General features: G+C 30.7%; 2 protein-coding genes across 2 annotated transcripts; both read right to left on the bottom strand.

The window, feature by feature from the left end:
• Positions 1-1,484: 1,484 nt before the first annotated feature.
• On the bottom strand, positions 1,485-13,029 carry LOC137818031 (uncharacterized). The gene is made up of 11 exons (XM_068621254.1): positions 12,728-13,029; positions 12,230-12,635; positions 9,704-9,873; positions 8,771-9,176; positions 7,208-7,491; positions 6,132-6,359; positions 5,085-5,156; positions 3,971-4,204; positions 3,387-3,789; positions 2,351-2,619; positions 1,485-1,805 (listed from the first exon to the last, which is right to left on the bottom strand). Exons 1-11 carry the CDS (start codon positions 12,896-12,898, stop codon positions 1,530-1,532), a joined length of 2,919 nt encoding a protein of 972 aa, XP_068477355.1. The 5' UTR covers positions 12,899-13,029; the 3' UTR covers positions 1,485-1,529.
• A 244-nt stretch (positions 13,030-13,273) lies between these two features.
• On the bottom strand, positions 13,274-19,350 carry LOC137818517 (ribonuclease 2-like). Its single transcript, XM_068621988.1, has 9 exons — positions 19,031-19,350; positions 18,529-18,557; positions 17,798-17,871; positions 17,334-17,435; positions 17,221-17,224; positions 16,859-16,950; positions 15,822-15,983; positions 15,263-15,362; positions 13,274-13,674 (listed from the first exon to the last, which is right to left on the bottom strand). The coding sequence occupies exons 1-9, from the start codon at positions 19,225-19,227 to the stop codon at positions 13,628-13,630; spliced, it is 807 nt and encodes a 268-aa protein (XP_068478089.1). The 5' UTR covers positions 19,228-19,350; the 3' UTR covers positions 13,274-13,627.
• Between the last annotated feature and the right edge of the window lie 530 nt (positions 19,351-19,880).

The following is a 19,880-nucleotide window of genomic DNA, read 5'->3' as shown; positions in this document are numbered from 1 at the left end:
ATTGTTAGAGGTCATCATTTATGTATAATAAAAATCATATTATGACAAAAAGCTGTTTGGTGTAGTGGTTAAAGTTTTTTTAATCACTTTACTTATTCATCAATTTTAATGCATAATGCTAAGGTGCCTTTTGTATATGTAATATATAATTATTTATATATAACTTTAATATTAGATTAAGGATAAAAAATATAGTAACTAATATATTGAAAGAAAGACTTATTTATTATTTTAAATTTTTAGAATTGAAAGTAATGTTTCAATTTTTTTGAGTTTGTTTATGATTTACGGTATCAAAATTGTCTAGTCTTTTCGCTTCAAAATTCTATAAATAAAAAATTGTTAAGAATTTAAATAAGTTTCTTCCATATACGTAATGATAATATATTTTAAACATATGTATATCAATAGTGTTCTTTTAATTTGTACCACCATTATTACAATATGACACGCTTTTATTAAAGAGTTTCAATACAGTTATATTATATTGTTTCATTTATATGTAAATATAATTTTTCATGTTTTAAAAGTGATTTAGTTGTATTTTATTTTATATATATTTATTTATACATGTTTTTAATATAGTTTTTATAAACATTTTATTTTGAAACAGATTGTATAATACATTCTAAGTTGATGCATAATATTGAATCTTACTTTAATTATATTATATATATATATAAATCAATATATTATATTAAGTGGAATATTATAAAATTATATGAAAATTTTTTCACAAATTATTTAATAGTAAATAAATTTTATTTTCTTAAAAAATTATATATCTACAAACACATAATCAATAAATAATTAATTATTATATTTATTAAATTAAAAATTATTTTATAAACTAAAAAATTCTTGATATTTAAAATAATTTTTATTATTAATAAAAATTTATAAAATAGTTTTTAAATCTGTATATAACTATGTAAAACTTTGATAGACAATGGTTAGATACCGATTTAAAAATTATTTTATAAATTTTTATTAATAATAAAAATTATTTTAAATATTAATAATTTTTTATTAAATTAGAGATTAATTTAAAATATAAAATAACTATAATCTTTCCATGGTCCACAGGACTTATTATCTATTATCTAAAATAATTAAGAATATTTTGATAAAAATATAATTAATACGAGAGAAAATTAAAAAAAAAATGGTCTTTCAACCGATTTAAGAGTCCTGTTAAAAAAAATGCAACTTTTCAACAAATCTAAATACTATTTAAAAATCCACCTATTAAATTGGTTGTCTTGAAATCTCTTAAAATGTGACTTTTCAAATTGGTTGTCTTGAAATCTCTTATTATAAAGTTGTGAAATGAAAGTTTTATAGTGTTTGTTAGGGTGTCAAACAATTTTTTTCTAAAGAAAGTCCTCTCTCTAACATGAACTTAGTAGTGAATTTGGTGCCTTTTGGTCTTTTTTTTCTTTCTTTCATTTCCACCTAAACTTGTTTAAATAGCTATGATACATTAGAAATTATGAATGGTTTTGGATTCAAAAATAAACATGTTTAAACTAATAAGGCATCTCCACAGATTTAGAAAATGATCTAATCTCTCTTCTTGCAATCATCCTCATTCTTATCTCCAAGCACACAAAGACAATGAGCAAGACAGCAATAATGAGTCCATAAGCAAGAAACCACTTAGATCCTTCTCCTCCTAAATGGAGTCCATAAAAGGTGTTAAGAATTGCAAAGATAATCAAAATCCTCCCCACGTTATGATGGTACCAATTCCAATACTTCCTTATCTTTGATTCCCTTCCTGGTCTTAATATAATGGCTAACACCTATCAAATCATAAATAAATAACAAGAGTCAAGAATGATTTATTAGAGTGTAGAAAATAATATAGTGTTTATTAGAAAGTAAATTTAGGTTTAGCTCAATATTTTAAAATTAATATTGAAATAAGATTTGTACATGTTTATTTTATCTTTAAGAATAATTTAATTTGGATATCAAATTTAATAAAATCATACTTCTAAAATATTTAAAAAAATTTCAACTCCAAATATCGACTTAATATAATTGATTAATATAATTGATTGTCAAGTGAATGTGGGTGACAACTAAGAGTGTCAATCTATTATTACTAAAAAAAAAGTTTTTTTACACTCATTTTTTCTCTTACTTTCCAACCCTTTTAATAATAAAATGTTATGTTTTTTTAATAAAAATTCTGGTTTTTATATGAGAAAATGAGTTTAATGTATATAAATTTAAGATATGATATATATAATTTATTTAAATAAAAGTGATGTAAGATTTGTAATAGTGTTTGTTAATTATGTGTTAATGTAAAGGTAAATGAGAGAGAAATGAATTAAGTAACCTGTAGGAACGCAAGGAGGATGATGAGGATTGCTATATTTTTGTGATGAGTGACTTTAGAATTGAGTTTGTTAGATAAGAGCAATCCGCATAAAATTCCAAAAAGGCCGGTGAGAAAGCCAAATGCTTGAATGGAAGCATGGAGATAAAACCATTCTTTCAAGTATCTCCCAATTATAGATCCTATTATCATTACAATGCTCCATCCCATAATGTTCAGAACCCCATGGCTTCTTCGAAGTTTTAGGTTAGAATTTTCACCAGTTGAACCTATTGCAAAAGAAACATTCACACTACATAAAGATATTTTATAAGATACAAATACAAATCGCATCTTATAAACGGATTTTACAAGATTGAATTAAACTTAAAGTACATTTCTTAATATGATGTCACAATCGTTTAAAATTTATCATAACAAAAATTTGTTGATTTTATCATTAGGTTACTCACTATCTCGCTACCTAACTATTCATAAATATACAGTCTCACGTATGAATTGACAAATCCCTACGTGATATTTAACAAAGTTAAATTTTTATATAATCAAACTAAAAACAAAGTTCCTTATTATAGTTAAACAATTGTACGTTCTAAAGTATTAGAGTAAATAAGTTGGCATTGTTTGGATGGAGTTGCTTCCTAATTTTCTTATAATAATAAACAATTTTAATTAGAAATCCACTCATGCAAATCATCATCATGAAAAAAAAATCTTTGTAGGTTCTTGTATATATAAAAAAATCTAATATAGGAGTACTATTTTAAGTTTTAAACACATTATAATTATCAAGATCTAGCTGAGTAGTTTAGTGATAGATTTTTACAATAACACGATTGAAAAAGTTTCATAATTGAAGTAATAGATTGTGTATACATATATTTGTATATAAAGTTCTGCAGATTAATGTAGAAATTGGCCCTTTAGAATGAGTAAAGAAGAGTTATTTCGATCTATGATAAGAAAACAATAATTAATATATACTCTCATTTTTTAATGTTGATGTTGAATAAGAAAAGGGTTCTTCACTACTAACCTTTTGAATAATCAATGGTCACTGATGTTTGATCAATATGTTTGGGCAAGTTATACTGTGGATAATCAGGAAACTGGCCATTGGGTCCAATGGCAAATATGAGATTGGTAGAAGGTTGAGTGGTCTTCAACTGGAAGATCAAGTAACCAAGAGAATCAGTTGGTGGAACAAATGATGCATTCATAACATAAAGATCACTTCTGTCTCGAATCACTTCATCTTGTGATTTTCCACCCAGATAGTACAATTTCATGCCCCCAGCACCTGGAGATGGCATCCATCCCACAATTGCACTGGAACCCACCATGTTTCCATCTTTGGAGAACCCTATTGCTGCATAAGCTTTTGTGTCTAATGGGAATGAAAATATGAAGCTCCACACATCTGATGAAGCCTTAGCATACTGATAAGAGAATCAAACAGAAAGAAGAAAGATATATACCTCATTAATTTTAAATGTTACACTCAAATATGCTACTAAAGTGTTGTTATTCATACTATGTTGTGAATACAAAAACAATACTTCTGAAAAGTTTGTCAGTGTTTGATAGAAAAAATATGGACAAAAAATTTAAGAGACATACTCTGAGAATGAAATTGTGAGTAGGCCAAACAGAACTGCACAGAAGTGAACTTGTTTCGAAAGGGATTGGAAGCTGAAGTTGCATCAATTTAGAGGAGCATGAATCTTGAGAAGTCACAAAGGTTGATGAATTATAGAGCATAATGAACAAGACTATCTGGCAAAGGCTTGTTAGCTTCATCTTTGTGAGGAGGAAGATAATTAAGAACCAGAGACAGCAGAAGTAGCTACTTAGGATGTGTCACTAATTATGTTCAATTTTATAGTGAAAAAATTATGATCATCCTTGTAACTATAAATAGTTGATTTTGACAATTGGCATATTGCCGGCTGGAACAAGACATGCAGACAGTGTTGTTGTTTCATTCAAATGTTTGATTAGACCAACCGAACCTACAGGGTACTGTGTTAATTTTCATAAAAAAAAATCAATCAAAAATCATAATAGGTGAATTTAAAGAGAGACTTTCTTGTTGGAAGTACTGTATTATAGCATGCCACTTCTCATGGTAATGATATACGTTCACAGTGTGACTTGAACTTCTGCTATGTATAAAACATAAGAATTTTGAACTGATAAAAAGAGTTGACATTAGTATATTAGTTTTTCTAATAATCTTTTTAATCATTTTAATTTTGTTCAGTAAAATAATAATAATAATAAAATAATAATAATGTCACACATTCATATAATATTTATGCATGGGAAAACCTCTATGCAATAACTATGTGAATCTTGAATAGAAACTAATAATTGTGCAGAAAAAAGTGAAATAAGAAACTGAATGGGGTTGAAGGAATAGAAAGGTGTTTTGGAACATTAAAAGCCTAAAGCAAAGGTAAAGGGTAATGAATAAGATAAGGGAGCTAGATGAAAATGATGGCAAAGTGGGGCATGACTATATAGGTAGTATCTGGTAAGGACTGTAAAGGGTGAGCAAGACTGGGTAAGGAAGAGGTTATGACCGACCTTTAACAACAAATTCAAACGACCAAGGATACAAAAACACAACATCTGTCAGAAAGGTACAAAAAGAAACAAACTAACTTGTGCGAAGTTGAATAGGATGTGTAGAATGAAGCATGAGTGCATACAAGTTGTAGGCGGCAAACACCTGCACCAGGGTTAAATACTGCTTCACTTTCACATTGTATGGATGCAGAGTAAATTGAATGTTACCACTTGACTGTGTTATAAGATATATTAACATAACAGGTTCAAAGATTGCCCTTGTACAATCTTATAGGACTTTGGCTTGTAGGTTCCGGGTAAACTGAAATGTATAAGATGGAAAAATATGTAGATCCAATTTTTTTGTAATGTTTTATTGCTTACATGAGTTTTATCTACACACTTGATGCAAAAAAAAAATTACATGCCTATTTGTATATATGTCAACATATGTATATCCATTGACCCCAAATGCTCCATATAATTTTATTATTTATTGTTAATAAAAAAGGTTTTCTTGTAATAAATATCTGCAAGCTGAAAGTAAAGTAAATCTCTTTAAAAAAAAATTCTAACTTCTCATAATATTACACAAAACAAACTTTTTTTTCCTACACACAACTTTGTCCCCACCACTTTTTTGGAATTTAATGAACTTCGGAATGCTGTCAATGTTTGTGTGAAAAAACATATGAATTAAGCTCCAACTTGCTTTGCATGGAAATAATTGAAAATTTTATTGAGTTCATGGTTTGTCCGTCAAAATTTTAAAAAATGGGCCTCTAATCTCTCATGTTTCAGAATATTTGATTGTTTATGTTATGTCAAAGCATCCCAAGTTAGACATATTGAAGAGGTGGTGGATCTGAATTGTGTTTTTATTTATAAAAAAAAAGTTACAAACTTCTCACAGTATTTATTACTAAACGAGTTATTAAATAATTGTTAAATGTTGGGGGTGGAAATCTATTTTTTTAATTATTGAATGTTTACTTTACTAACAATAGTCTTTGTATAATTTCATTTTTATATAATGTAATGGACTACTGACAGCAATTTGTTGAAGCTAGAGGAAGAGACATATGTTAAACATAAAATTAATTCATGAGCAATCCTCTTAGTACAAAAATAAGTTACAAATTAATGGAACTAAACTTCCAAATAAAAAGCAGTGGTGAAACAAATCAAAATCTATGAGGGAAAGAATTTAGTCTTTACTGCATAGTTGTGTCTCAAAAGTAAGTGCCATTGTGAGTAATATGGCCAGCACAATCCCATAACCTATATTCCATCCACTTCCCTCCTTCCCTAATTGGATTCCATAGAAAATGTTAGCCACGGCTAGTATAATCAAAATTCTCCCCGTGTTATGGTGGTATAAATTCCAATACTTTCTCACTTTTGATTCCTTCTTTGGTCGACCAATCAAAGCCATTATCTACAAAATCATATAAATTTGTGAGTATTCTAAGCTAATAAGGTGCGCTCAAAATTACCATACAGAAGTTGGTTTATTTTTATCTATTATACTCGTATTTTATACTCAAAAGGCATGTGAAAATTATTCAGTAAATTAAGGGGAATAACAAATAACTCTCTCACACTCAAACATACTCAAAGAAACTAATTTTGTGGCACGTGATGAATACGTTTTAATTTCCAACCATATAGAATGATGCAGAAAATAATGATGACGACAATTATTATACATTAAGATTTTGTTATATATGAGTTACTATAATTAACAACCCTTTTCAATTTGTTATTGGTCTCATTGCACACACAAATAATTTAAATTTGAAAAATAACTTGTGTTATTAGAAAATATAAGGATATGATTAAATGTAATTAGTCCTTAACGAAAATACCAAGATGATTAAATAAATGACACATTAGATAAAAAATAGATAAAGGTATGGAAAATAAATCTGAGAAGTATTTCAAATTTTTATTGTAATTTAGAGATAACAAGTTACACATACAACAATTTGGTCCTGAAAATTAGGACCATCAGTTAATTAATTTCATGATATTAAGAAAAAAGAATATCAATCCCTAATTTTAATAATTTTCTTTCTAACATCTATTAAAAAAGCAAAGTAATGACATATATACATTAAAGTGATGCTATGTTAAGGACTAAATTAATTAATGATGTACTCTTAAAAAATAATGGTACTAAATTCACTATTTTTGAATACTATAAACATACATTATAAGATACTGTAACAAGTTTTGGATAAAGTGCACAATTACGAAAAACGTAAAAAATAAATAAACTAGTACCTGGAGGCAAGCTAGAACGAAAATGAGGATTCCAAGAGCCTTGTGAAGACTAACGTCGACATGGAGTTGATTATTCAACACAAAACCACTAATTACACCAATTACTCCCAGAACAAAACCCAAGGATTGAACTGAAGCGTGAAAATAAAACCAAAATGGATCCCATTCTCTGAAGTAACGAGCAACTATTGCTCCCATTATGATTAGGATGCCCCATCCCAATATATTCAACACTCCATGGCTTCTTTTCAGGTTCATATATGAGTTTCCTAATGCATTTGAACCTGTTTCCAATAATATCATAAACAAACCTTTTCACTGTCAGCCCTAATATTCAAATATGACTACTGTATAATATATTCACGAACTTATTGAGGGCAAGCAAAATAGTAGAATTTCCCAATTTACATTAAAATCCACAAGGAAGAACAAAATGCCCTGCTTTAAGCCAAACTCCATATATATTACATCAAATATTTTCAGAAGAAAACTAAATTAAATATAGAGATAACTATGTGACAATTCAATTATTAATCAACTCCACGACAATAACATGATTGCTATAACTGACAAGTGTGGGTATAGATTGAGTTGGCAAAGTAGAGGAATATATTGTCCTGGTCAATTTCAAGAAGGATTATTTTTGTTACATATTATATTAAAAGTATAACTTTTGTTATCTTTATGGTACGTGTTTAAGATGTTATAGTAGATATAGGATATTTGTAAATAGTTTTATTTTATATATGGTCTCGTTTATATAATTTTTTAGAATAAAATAATTTTCTCAGTTTTAGAATGAATAGTTGACTTAAAGTACCATATTTAATATGGAACATCTACTGTAATTAACAAGTGTTATGCAAAAGGAATTATGGAGCCAAATTTAGTGGATAGAACTACATACAAAAAATAAAGAGAAAAGGTAAAAATAAAAGAACATATGTGGGTTTGGTTTGGTAGAAGGTCGAGTCAGATTTACATTTCAACTAGATTATTCTCACACGATAAATCCTCTCAACAACCACAAAACCACTGCAAATAGTTTGGCACTAAGAATGGGCCATGTATTGGTCCAATCAATTTGTCAAAATCAACTCCACTAAAAGGTCATCCCTAGAATAATGCGTCTACTAATTTTCGATTTTTTCAAACCTTGTCATGCAAATAAAATAAAGATTTGAGTAATTTATGCAATATACAACACAATTTTTCTTTCCATATATCTCTATCATAGCACTGATTTTTAGCATATTTTTCTATCTCCTTTTCTTCTATACTTACCTTTCTTCTTTCTTTGTAGAAAATACATGTAGCCAGGAATAAAATTTCTCAAATCACAAAAGTAATGAAACTAGCGCAATCATTTTTGCAAGTATCCACGCATTCAGTATACATATAACTGTTTGATGAAGATTGGATGTTGCGATTGAATTTGTGGTTTAAGTTGATTAATCAAGATAGAAATGAGTTTGTCATGTTCCCTTAGAGATTCACTGAATTAATTAATTCATTAGTACTTGAATGTAAAAAACTCATGCATGGCTGATTCTTTTAACTAACCTGTTGCGTAATTCAACGTAATGGAGACTTTGTCTTGGTGCTGCGTTAATGCAAAACTTGGTGTTGAAGGGAACACACCGTTAGGTCCAAAGGCATAAATCAACCGGGACAGAGGTTGGTTGGTTTCTAACTGGAAGGCCATGTACAAACGTGAGGACTGTGATGTAATGAAGGTTGAGTTGGTGAGAACTTTTAAGTTGCCTCTATCTGGCACCACTTGGTTTGGTGCAAGTCCTGTTAGATAATACTGTTTCATGCCTCCACCAGCCCCACTGGATGAGATCCACCCCACAATGGCACTTGAACCCACCATGCCTCCATTGGGAGAGAACCCCATTGCTATATAAGAATTTGTGTTCGGTGCTGAGAGAATGAAGCTCCATATGTTTGGAGAAGTCTGAGAATACTGCACAGTTAATGCATGCATATTCGGTTAATTGGTTTGATGTAATTACTGAAAGGTCACAGTTGATTGTTAAATTTATTGTTGTTGAAATTGTTGGGAGATTTCATATCAACTAGGATTTAAGATAAATTTATAATATATAAATGAGTGCAAAACTTATCTTAAAATTCAATTTTGTAAGGTTGAGTTAATCTACTTTTTAAGATAATATTACGATCTATCTTAATGAGATTATCATCCACTATCGAACTATTATTGAATCATCTATAAATATTTAGTGACATGTATCAAATTTACATATCTCGACATAAGAGTTTATATTGACACGTTATTAGATAAAATTATTTATAATATACAAATAGGTATAAATCTTTATTTATAATATACAAATAGGTATAAATCTAAATTGATTTTGTAAAATTGAATTAAATTTAAAATTAATCTCTTAAAATGTTTTTTTATCTGGGATACACAATCATAATTAGAATGACAATAACTTAATTTTATAGGATTAATGCACGACTTACTCTAAGGATGTATCCCCGAGCATTCCAAACAGGAAGACAATTGAGATTGGTTGTGTCGAAGAGGAGAGGAACACTGAGGTTTAGCTTGGAGACACAGGAGTCTGCTGCCTGCGAAGTACTTCCATCTACTTGTGAAGAATTTCCATCTCCTTGTGAACTTCCGATGTTGGCTGAAGCATGCAAACAAATAGTGAACATGAGGAATGCTAAAGATATCTTCATTACTCTCTATTGTTTATGCTTGTGTGTTTGCAAACTTATTCATGAGATTGTTAAACCAAGAAAGAAAGACGTACTGCTATAGGATTAAGTAAAGTAAAGGGAAAGATTGTTACAATTAAACAATGGTATAGGTAGCAGCGTATCAATAATTATGGCCATATTCGATTTAGTAGATTTGGTGAAAGGAAGAGCTAAACTTAAACCATTAAGTTTCTTTTATTCATAATAAAAGATTGATTTTGATTGTGGGGGAAAATCATTATATAAATATAATATAGATTAAAACTTTTGGGTTCTCAAAGACATTAAAGTATTATCAATAAATTATGAAAAAGCACTCTCTACCGATATTATAAGTTATATTTACTTTGTTTTTTTCTGGAAAGGGAATAAAATAACATTTTTTTTCAAATTTTAAATTATCCCATCTATGTTAACTCAATGCGGTATTTAAAAAAAAGAATATTTGTCTTTATAGCCTCCATTCACCAAAGAAATACATTTATCATGTTGGAAAAAAAGTCGTTATAGTCCTCTATACTTCTGGTTTAATGTGGTTAAATTCATTAATAAGGGTTAAATCGATGTTTTTAAAAGTTTAAAGATGAGATTAATTAACATAAAAATATTTTGATTTTGAAAGAATAAAAAGTAAAAGCACTTTTTTTTTCTATCGTGTCGTTGAAAATTTTATTAACACCACGAGACTTCAAACTTAGAATGCATGTTATGGAGTTTGTGGAAGTGGAATGTGCTTCATTTTCTTTTAAGAACGGATGATTTGGAAAAAGAAATCATAGAATAGATCACGATAAAACTTAAATTGGGAATTTCAATATTATTTAATAGAATTATTTTTTTATCTTGAAATTTTTTTAAACAGAATTTTTTTTATTAATTTTTATTTTTTCCACTAAAATTAGTGCAATAGAAATAACTAAAAGATATTATATATTTGGAGACAGAGAAACTACGGCTTTATAAATTCTAAAAGACAATTATGAACTGAAAGTTTTTAATGTAAATATATGCATAGGTTGTTAGAGGGGAAATTTGAGATACAGTTAAGGTGGACCCTAACCTAAGGCCTAAAGTTGAAGAATCAGATTGCTTGAGATGAACTCGATCCGGTTGTTATTCCATAACTTCCAAGTCGGAGAGAACAGAAAAAAAACGTGTGAATCTAAGACTAGCTGTTGTTGCTACCCAAACCAGTTGTCGGCCGTTTTCTCTCTCTCTCTCTCTCTCTCTCTCTCCCTCTGTCTCGAAAAGAGGAGTCAACATTCTAAGAAATGGAACTGCGTTGCTCACAACCAACATGTGAAGTTCCACTATTTACTCTTCTCAACTTGTTTTGGCTTTTACTAATATAGTTTTTGATAGAACACACCACCCACTCTATGATGCCAACCAAAGAATTCTCTAGCTGAATCAATGAATTTGAATAGTATGCCGTCAAATTTCAACCACAGACATAATTTCAACGCACTCTCCACTCTCAACCACTAATCATATTTATGATTACCTTGCGCTATACAGAGCTCAAACCAAAGAAAATAAAAACATATATTATTCACTACTAGTTAGCATTGTCTCTGTTTTAGTTATCAGAAGTTTATTCCAAAATCAAAAGAATTAATTATTTTTTATTCTGTAATTTTTTTATTTAGTCTTATTATTAATAAAAAATTAATCAAGTCTATCCATTTTTAATATGCAACAATTTAATATTCTTACACAATTAACAATAAAATCATTAATAAACAAACATTAATAATTTTAATTTACACGTAATATAATTTATATTCATTATATAGTGACAAACTGTAAAACTAATAAAATTAATTTCAACAAATAAAACCATCACATTGTTGCATTTTTAAAATTAAGGAACCTTATTAAATTTTTAAAAAACTTACATTATTGCATTTTTTAAATTGAGGGACTGAAACTTATATTGATTGCGGTACCAGATTGAACAAAACTAAAAAGATAATAAAAAGAAAAAAAAAAGTTAATCAAGGCAAAGTAAAACTAAAAAAATCTTATTTGAAATTGCCTTAAAACTCAGTTTTTGACGTAGAAAATTAAGGTTTACGGTTCAAGCAATACTTTTTCAGATTTTGGTTAAAAGAAATTACCTAAACTTAGTTATTACAGAATTGTAAGGAAAATAGTAATTATTTTTATAGCTCATATACGATTAATTAGTCCATAGACTGTCGTTTAGAAAATAAATTTATTTGAAGAGAAGAATAACAATCATTTACGAGAGTGTTTTAAGGAAGTTAAAATTATACTAACCTTTTGAGTAGTCTATTCTTGTGGAAACCTTGTCTAGGTGTTTGGTTAGTGCAAAGCTTGGTGGTGCAGGGAATAGACCGGTGGATCCAGTGGCAAATATCAGCGAGGACAAAGGTTCAGCGGTTTGTAACTGAAACACCATGAACAGACGAGAGGACTGTAAAGTGATGAAGGTTGAATTGGCTATCACCTGTAGGTTGCCCTTATCAGGAACCACCTGATTTGAAGTGACCCCACCAAGATAATACTGCTTGATCCCTCCACTGGCTCCTCTTGATGCCACCCACCCCACCATGGCACTTGAACCAACCATGCCGCCACTGACAGAGAATCCCATAGCTATGTAAGAATTTGTGTCGGGGGTTGAGAGAATAAAACTCCAAATGTTTGCATAAGTCTGAGCATACTGCAAAGTTTACACATAGATTAGTATATACATGTGGGGCTATTGGAATAAGGTTATATACATGTGATGAAATTCAAACATGATGCACTTACTCTGAGAATGAAACTTTGGGCATCCCAAACAGAAAGGCAGTGAAGGTTGGTTGTATCAAAGGGGATAGAAACATTGAGGCTTAGATTGCTGGTACACGAGTCTGCTTCTGGGCTTTCAAGGAAGAATGAACCAAGAAAAATAATCATGAAGAGAAGTCTTAGAGCCTTCATTTGTCTCTATTATTATGCAAGTGGTGTTAGTTTGAAAGATGTGGTAAGAATGAGTAAGTCTTACTAATCTTATTGAAGCTGGGCTTACTATTCCTACTGAAGCTAAAAGGGGGAAAAATAAACGATGCAATGATTGTCATTTTGTAACTAAAATGGTGCAGGGCCATTCTCAATTATGATAATAAATTGAAAACGAAAATTGAAGTACATGAAAGATTAAAAAACGAAAAATTAAAATGGCAAAATGTATCAACACATAGGGCAAATTTTTGTCGGTTGAAGTCCGCCAAGTGTTTCGCTCACCTGATTAAAGACAACACGAACTCGTACATGAACTCTATGTAATGCAAATGTATGTAAAGAAACAGAGTAGGGTAAAGTATAAGAAAAGTAAATTATATTCATAGTTCCATATGATACAACAACATATTCCATCATATAGTTGTACATTCTTCCAATAATAAATAAAATGATAAAACCCAAACTCCAAATACATGGCAACAGGCTTGGGACAGCTCCCAATTCCCAAATAATACTTTCAACCATCACTTCACTTTTCTCGGCCAGACTTTAGCACGTCTAGATTCCAATCCAAATGCCAAGTCTTCACTCTATTCAATTGTCTCCAAATTGATAAATGGTACAACATCTAAATAATTTTATTCATGTGCCTTTGTTCTTTCGCAAGCTACATAAATTTACAGATAGAAGAAGTACAGTACCAAAACCTTATAAAGCTGCATCATCAGAGACCTGACTTAGAAGTCCATCGCGCCCTACAGACCGATAGATAATTAAGGCATTAATAAATTGCAATGGATTCTCCTAATCCAACGTAATGATCAATGTTTTCATACAACTCTGGGCCGAATTCAACAGATAAAAAAATTCATATTAAAAGGTATGTTTAAATCAACGAAATTTCATTAACTAGGTAAAAAATACTTGACAATAGAAACAGCAATAAAATAGCAGCAGATAACAATTACAGACTGCCTTATATCTCGACGAGACCGGGACAAAACCAGCTCCTTCTAAAGGAAAGATTCCCTTTCCAAACTCACTATAATTTTAAAATTTAAGGTAAATTTTGTAGCAAATTACCAACTAAGTTGAACACCGTCTAAGAATACTAGGCATTGATATTTAGGAATCTTTTGTTTTACATCAACTTTTAGTCCTCTTTTTTGGGCCTGTGATATGCCCCTGCTTAGGTATACCTCACAATTTTAAAACATTAATTTCTAGGTTATATACTTTATCACATGTTCTTAAAAGTCTCACATGCTTACAAGCATATACCAAACATCGGTGATACCCTTGGAAATTTCATACCCATTGACCGGAGGCATCTTTATCGGCACCGGATTTCTCAATCAAAGAAACTACTGGGATTGAGATAGTATTCACGTAATTAAGCAGTTTGCTGACTAACTACCATAATTTCTATTATACCAACAACAAAAAATTCCATTTCTATTAGTTATCTTCAGCCCGGTATGTGAGAGGGTAAGGATCCTTTCCTGAGGCAGTTGGAGAGGGACAAAACTGTTTTCAAGTGATTTCTTTGCCGAAAAAACACTTACTAGGCTCCCAGTTGTTTTAAGCCCATGACTACTTCAAGGGTGTAGAATTAGCAATCTTGGATTTGCAAGAGGATTGGGAAGGGCTTTGTTCATTTCATACTTAGTTAGTTCAACCAACAACAACCACTTTCTTCATTTCTTGCTGCTGTTGGGGGACGCCCACAATGGTTTATTGAGCCTTATTTTGGGATTTCTTACAACACCCCAAGTTGTACTCCTTGTTTTCTCTTTAATAAAATCTCTTCCATCACAAAAATTGAAAAAATTACTTTCTTTCTGAGACTTTCTGTGTACGAAAGTATCTAGATGTTGGTAGAAAAGTGAAATACTTGCTAAGATGTTTCAAAATGGTAAGGGACTCGTATGTATAAATCAGGTCACAATCAGCATGTTTAAGAGTACATTACTACAATTAAATCAAAAAGAGAAAAAACAGCTAATAAACAAATCAATCTGTGGTCACGGCCACCTACCATTGACCAAGTGTCAATACTCGATAGTTCAATCCACATTAAATTAATCTAACCAAACTCATGCCTAAGGTCAATCAATTTCAGATTTTCCCACAAAGTTTAATAAAATATTAACCATTTTCCAAACAAATGCTTCATTACATGCTAAATAGAATAGACTACAGACCAGCTCCTTCATCCTAATCCATCTGTCACTAATATTCATACGTAACGTAAGTCATAGAAGATTAGTTTGATGGCTAGAGAGCAACTGTAACAGAACTAAAGATAAGGATATATGAAAGATGAAACGGCAGTGAACTTACTTACTGAAACCGGCTCAGGCAAGCTAACATATTTGGGACAAGATCCTTTTGAAGTAACCATGTCAATTTTATCGTCAGAACTAATAGCACAATCTCGTGGCTGCAAAACAACAGACAATGTATTCTAGAATTAATAATGGCCAAATTACTGTTTTTTTAACAGAATACATGAAATCATAGAATTAATGGGGATTCTCTCATAATGTACATGAAAGTTTGTTTACCAGTGGCGTATTTATTAAACTTCTAAAATAATCCAAATTAATATAATTTTATAAATTTTGAGTTAAATGTCTGTGTCATACAGGTCTAAAACATCTCAATGATCTCACAACTATTGCAGATGTATCATGCAGTATTACTTCAAAATTGAGCAGAGGGTACAATGCTGATATCGATAATTGAAATTCTAGCGACCACAGACTGAATTATTTATCTATCAACTCATCAATGGGTATCTAAATATGGCAATATCCCATCATAAATAAGACAAATATTTGCACATATTTTAGTTTCTTGTGTGCTAAACATATATTTCAGAGTAGAGCAGATTTCATACCTGGAGGTCCTTGTAAAAGCATAGGCGAAGTTCCTCAATAGCATCTTTAGAGCAAATTATTAAAGGAGATGCATGGAAAGCATTCTCAATGGCAGAGATAATGCCTCCAAGGGGATACCTCTCTGTATTAGAGGGAACATATCCAGCATCATTTAGAACACTCTGGAGAAGTGTTGAAAAAAACAATAGTCAGAATATGTGTCAATACAGGTAAGCATTAGTTCTTAATAATCAATTGGTAATATTTTGAAAACAGAGTAAACACCAAACCAATTCAGCAGTTTTTCAACAATTGAGAACCTGTGACCAAGATTTTAAGTCTTCAATGCCAATTGATAAGATGGCAGCCTAAGTTGCCAACAAAATTCTGGTATAATTTAGGCTTCGTGCATGTATTTGGACCATACTACACCAGTAGACTAATTGGAGTGGTTCAGCAGATAAGGAAAAAGAAAAAAGAAAATGTAATAGGTGCAGAACAGAGCAAAGGATTACTATATTCAATAGAGCCAATTTGTGAGAACTAAGAGGCAGAATGGAAAAGAATAAAATACTCCCAGAGTACTTGAGGTTGAGAAACCCTAAACTCTCCTCACAATACTTCTACTCTGAAACTACTCTCTCTCCTGCGCTAGCTTCTCCTTTATAGCCATGGCCTAACTATCTCCCACATATTCTCAAATGCATCATGGCCAAAGAGACCACTAATTAATGGATTTATCAATCAACAGACAAATTCTATCAACCGGAGGGAGGATACTATTGGTTAAACAATCCATTAATTTTATTAGTTTTTATGGGTGATGGGACGGGGCAAGATAGAAGTAAAAAATAACAGTTGCATTGAATAATAACCTTTAATTGTCTAACTATTAGTATTCAGTAAAGCAAGTTTGATGTTTTATCTATGAGGAAAAATGATAATACTAATTAAGCTATCAATGTATATTGATCATATTTCATATGAAGTCATTACCTACAGAAAAACACAGAAATTTCATATACACAAAAAAAAAAAATAGATTTTACAAACTTACGGTAATATTATATTTGAAATAGATATTCAGAACTCCCAGAAAATAATCATATTCATTTCGGAATACAGGATAAGAGCACGTGCCATGTTTCTCTGCAAATGAAATTACAGTATTAGAAAATAGGAATATGAGTACAAGAAAACCATACCATTTTGCCTCAGAAAACAGCAAAAAAAGTAAAAACAAATGTGTATTTGAAACTTTGAACAATTTGTTCGGCACCAATTTAACACTTGGTTGGTACAACTAACTCCATCCACAAGTTGCAGATTTTAGGAAAACAACACAACTATTACTCAAGAAAAACAATGAATAAACTCATTAAATGAAGTAAGCAAGCAAAAGCTACGAAAGATTATTACCCCACTGCCAATGCAAGCCGGGTGTGATAAGCCGAGAAGCAATTGAAAAAAGAAAAATTAGAGTCCATAATAATTTAAGGTTGAATAGGAAACTAATTAATTCCAACAACCACCTCATGAGCCCAAAATGATCCTTTCCCACCATGGCATACTGATGGCTTGCCACAGCTCAATGATGGCCAATATTGCTCTAAAGCATTAGTCAAAGTCGATATCTACACAGAAGATGAAACAATGGTGGAAATAGAGAGTTAATGCAACCAAGTTAATAGAAGACACCAAGTTGTAATAGCATATAAAGGTAAAACTAATACAAACAATTAACACTGAAAAGGATTAAAATATTGCCGTTTCGAAATATAAAAAAAAAGTGTCTTGGCTTTGTTCAATCAATAGTTAACACTTTATCATTGAACTAATACCTAGTAAAACTAAAAGGAATAGTTGTAAACTTTCCAGTATATCTATGAAAGGTAATTCAGTTTCATTCTTTACCAAATTTCTATCAGCCAAAGCATGAAACCAGCGAATGTTATTTGTGATCAAATGATTTGCAAAATAAGGCTGGGGAATATACCTCTTTCGGATTGAAACTGTCTCTAGAACAACAGGATGGCCATGTTCCATCATTATAGTCAGGCCAGAGTCCATCTATCATGCACGAAGATATAACCTGTTAAGCTATTTATCGCTAGAATCTCCGTACTCAACAGACATAACCAAAAAGATCAATATGCTGTTTACCTCCCAAAACAGATTTATTTTTAACAAACAAAGTAATCTAAAAGAAAATCATTGACGAGGAAGGAATGACAGGCAAAAGAATTCACGGAACGAAACAAAAACTAAAAAGTCATGCTTAAAGCTAATTTCTCAGTGAGTTAAAATATCAGAAGAATTTTACAATATTTTTCTTGACCGTACCAGGGATTCACACCTCAGAAGGAGATATTAACTCAGAACATAGTCAATGCAAGTAGAAAAGTTAAAGTAAAACAAGCAATAAGTATTCCACATAGTCTTCAACATAGTTACATAGTGATGTCTTTGCATACTTATTTTCAAAAATTACAACAACAACCTCAAAAGGAGAAATTAACTCAGAATATAGTCAATGCAAGTAGTGAAATTCAAGATAAACAAGCAACAGGTATTCCATGCAAACTAAACTTATAAAACAACTTCAGAAGGAGAAATTAACTCAGAACAACAACAAGCAATACGTATTCCATGAGGTCTAAATTCACAACAACAAGCAAAAAGTATTCCACCACCACGACAGAGCCGCATTTGAAACCTAATACTCACGAATGGTGAATGTTGTTGGAGAATCGGAGCTGCAATAAGAAACGTAAACATGTCAGCCTCTCGTCAAGTGCTTGACAAAAGTGGCATAATAAAAAACATACAAAACTTACATAAAGCTCCTTAGCTACCTTTGGCATTCTGCCATCAGAATTAGAGTTTTATTTTGCTAATTCGCCTAGGTTTGCTTTAAAGATCCACACAAATTACAGAAGCAAAATTCCAATTCTGATAAGAGAATAACACGAAAAGTAGCTGTAGAACTATAACTAAGTTTTTTCCTATTAAAAATCCATTTCATAGAGTAATCATTGATTATCATCAATAACAAAAAAGAGAGTCCAAATTCGACCAAAAAGGCACAATACAAACAGATAAATCACTTCACATTTTTAAGTCAAAGGAACGAGTAAAAATGCAAGATGAACAAACCTAAGGATTGAACCAACGGAACGTACGAAATTGAGAAATGAAAAGAAAGAAGTGGTGTAAATTACTAGATTACCCTCTGCAGCAACCGTTGGAGGGACAGCAACTGCGCGTGCGCTGGCAGTAAGTGCCGGGCCATTGCAAGGCCAACGCGAAATAGTCAAACTCTCGCTGACCATCGAACGACGCAACCGGCGCGGCGCTTGCTGGAGGCGTCGCCGGCGCTGTAAGCGCGAGAATAGCGAGCACCAGCCACGAAGTCAAAGGAGGCATCGTTCGTTTTCCGTTGGCAATTGTTGCGTCCGAATAAATACAAGATGGAGATAAATAGGCTATATATAGTAGTAGAAGAAGGGGGAGTTAGATTGGCACGTGCATTTTAAATCATTTGCACCCTTCTCGACGTTCACACGGAACTCAAATCAGAGCCTCTATTCAGGGTATATTCTAAAACATATTCATCTAATATCAAAGTAATGTTTTAAAGTATAATTTTAATTTCATAGAATGATTGTTTTTCTTTTAATTTTATGGGATGCTCAATTTTATATATTTAAGCTTTACAATAAATAATTATTTTAAAAATGTATAAATTATACTATTATTTACTTTTATAATAAATATCTTTAAATTATATTTTCATTTATGATCAATAATTTAAATTATTATTTAATATTAACTTCTCCTCTTCATAAAATCTTTCAAACTAAATTGTTTCAATAATCAAATTAATATTTTGGGCAAATTTACTAAAAACTGGTTTTATAATAATTAATTTCATTTTAAAACAAAAAAAAAGTCTTTACATGAGGAGAACGTTATGCAAGACGTGAAGTTGAAAAAACTAACTTTAAACAATAATCATTAGATACAAAAAAATTAATTCATCACAAAACAGTTTATTTTTTCATAAAAAATTACAAAAT

This window comes from Phaseolus vulgaris, chromosome 10, assembly GCF_000499845.2.
Source record: "Phaseolus vulgaris cultivar G19833 chromosome 10, P. vulgaris v2.0, whole genome shotgun sequence".
Lineage (NCBI taxonomy): Eukaryota > Viridiplantae > Streptophyta > Magnoliopsida > Fabales > Fabaceae > Phaseolus > Phaseolus vulgaris.
The sequence above is the reverse complement of the archived record's forward strand: the minus strand, read 5'-3'. Positions and strand labels throughout refer to the sequence as shown.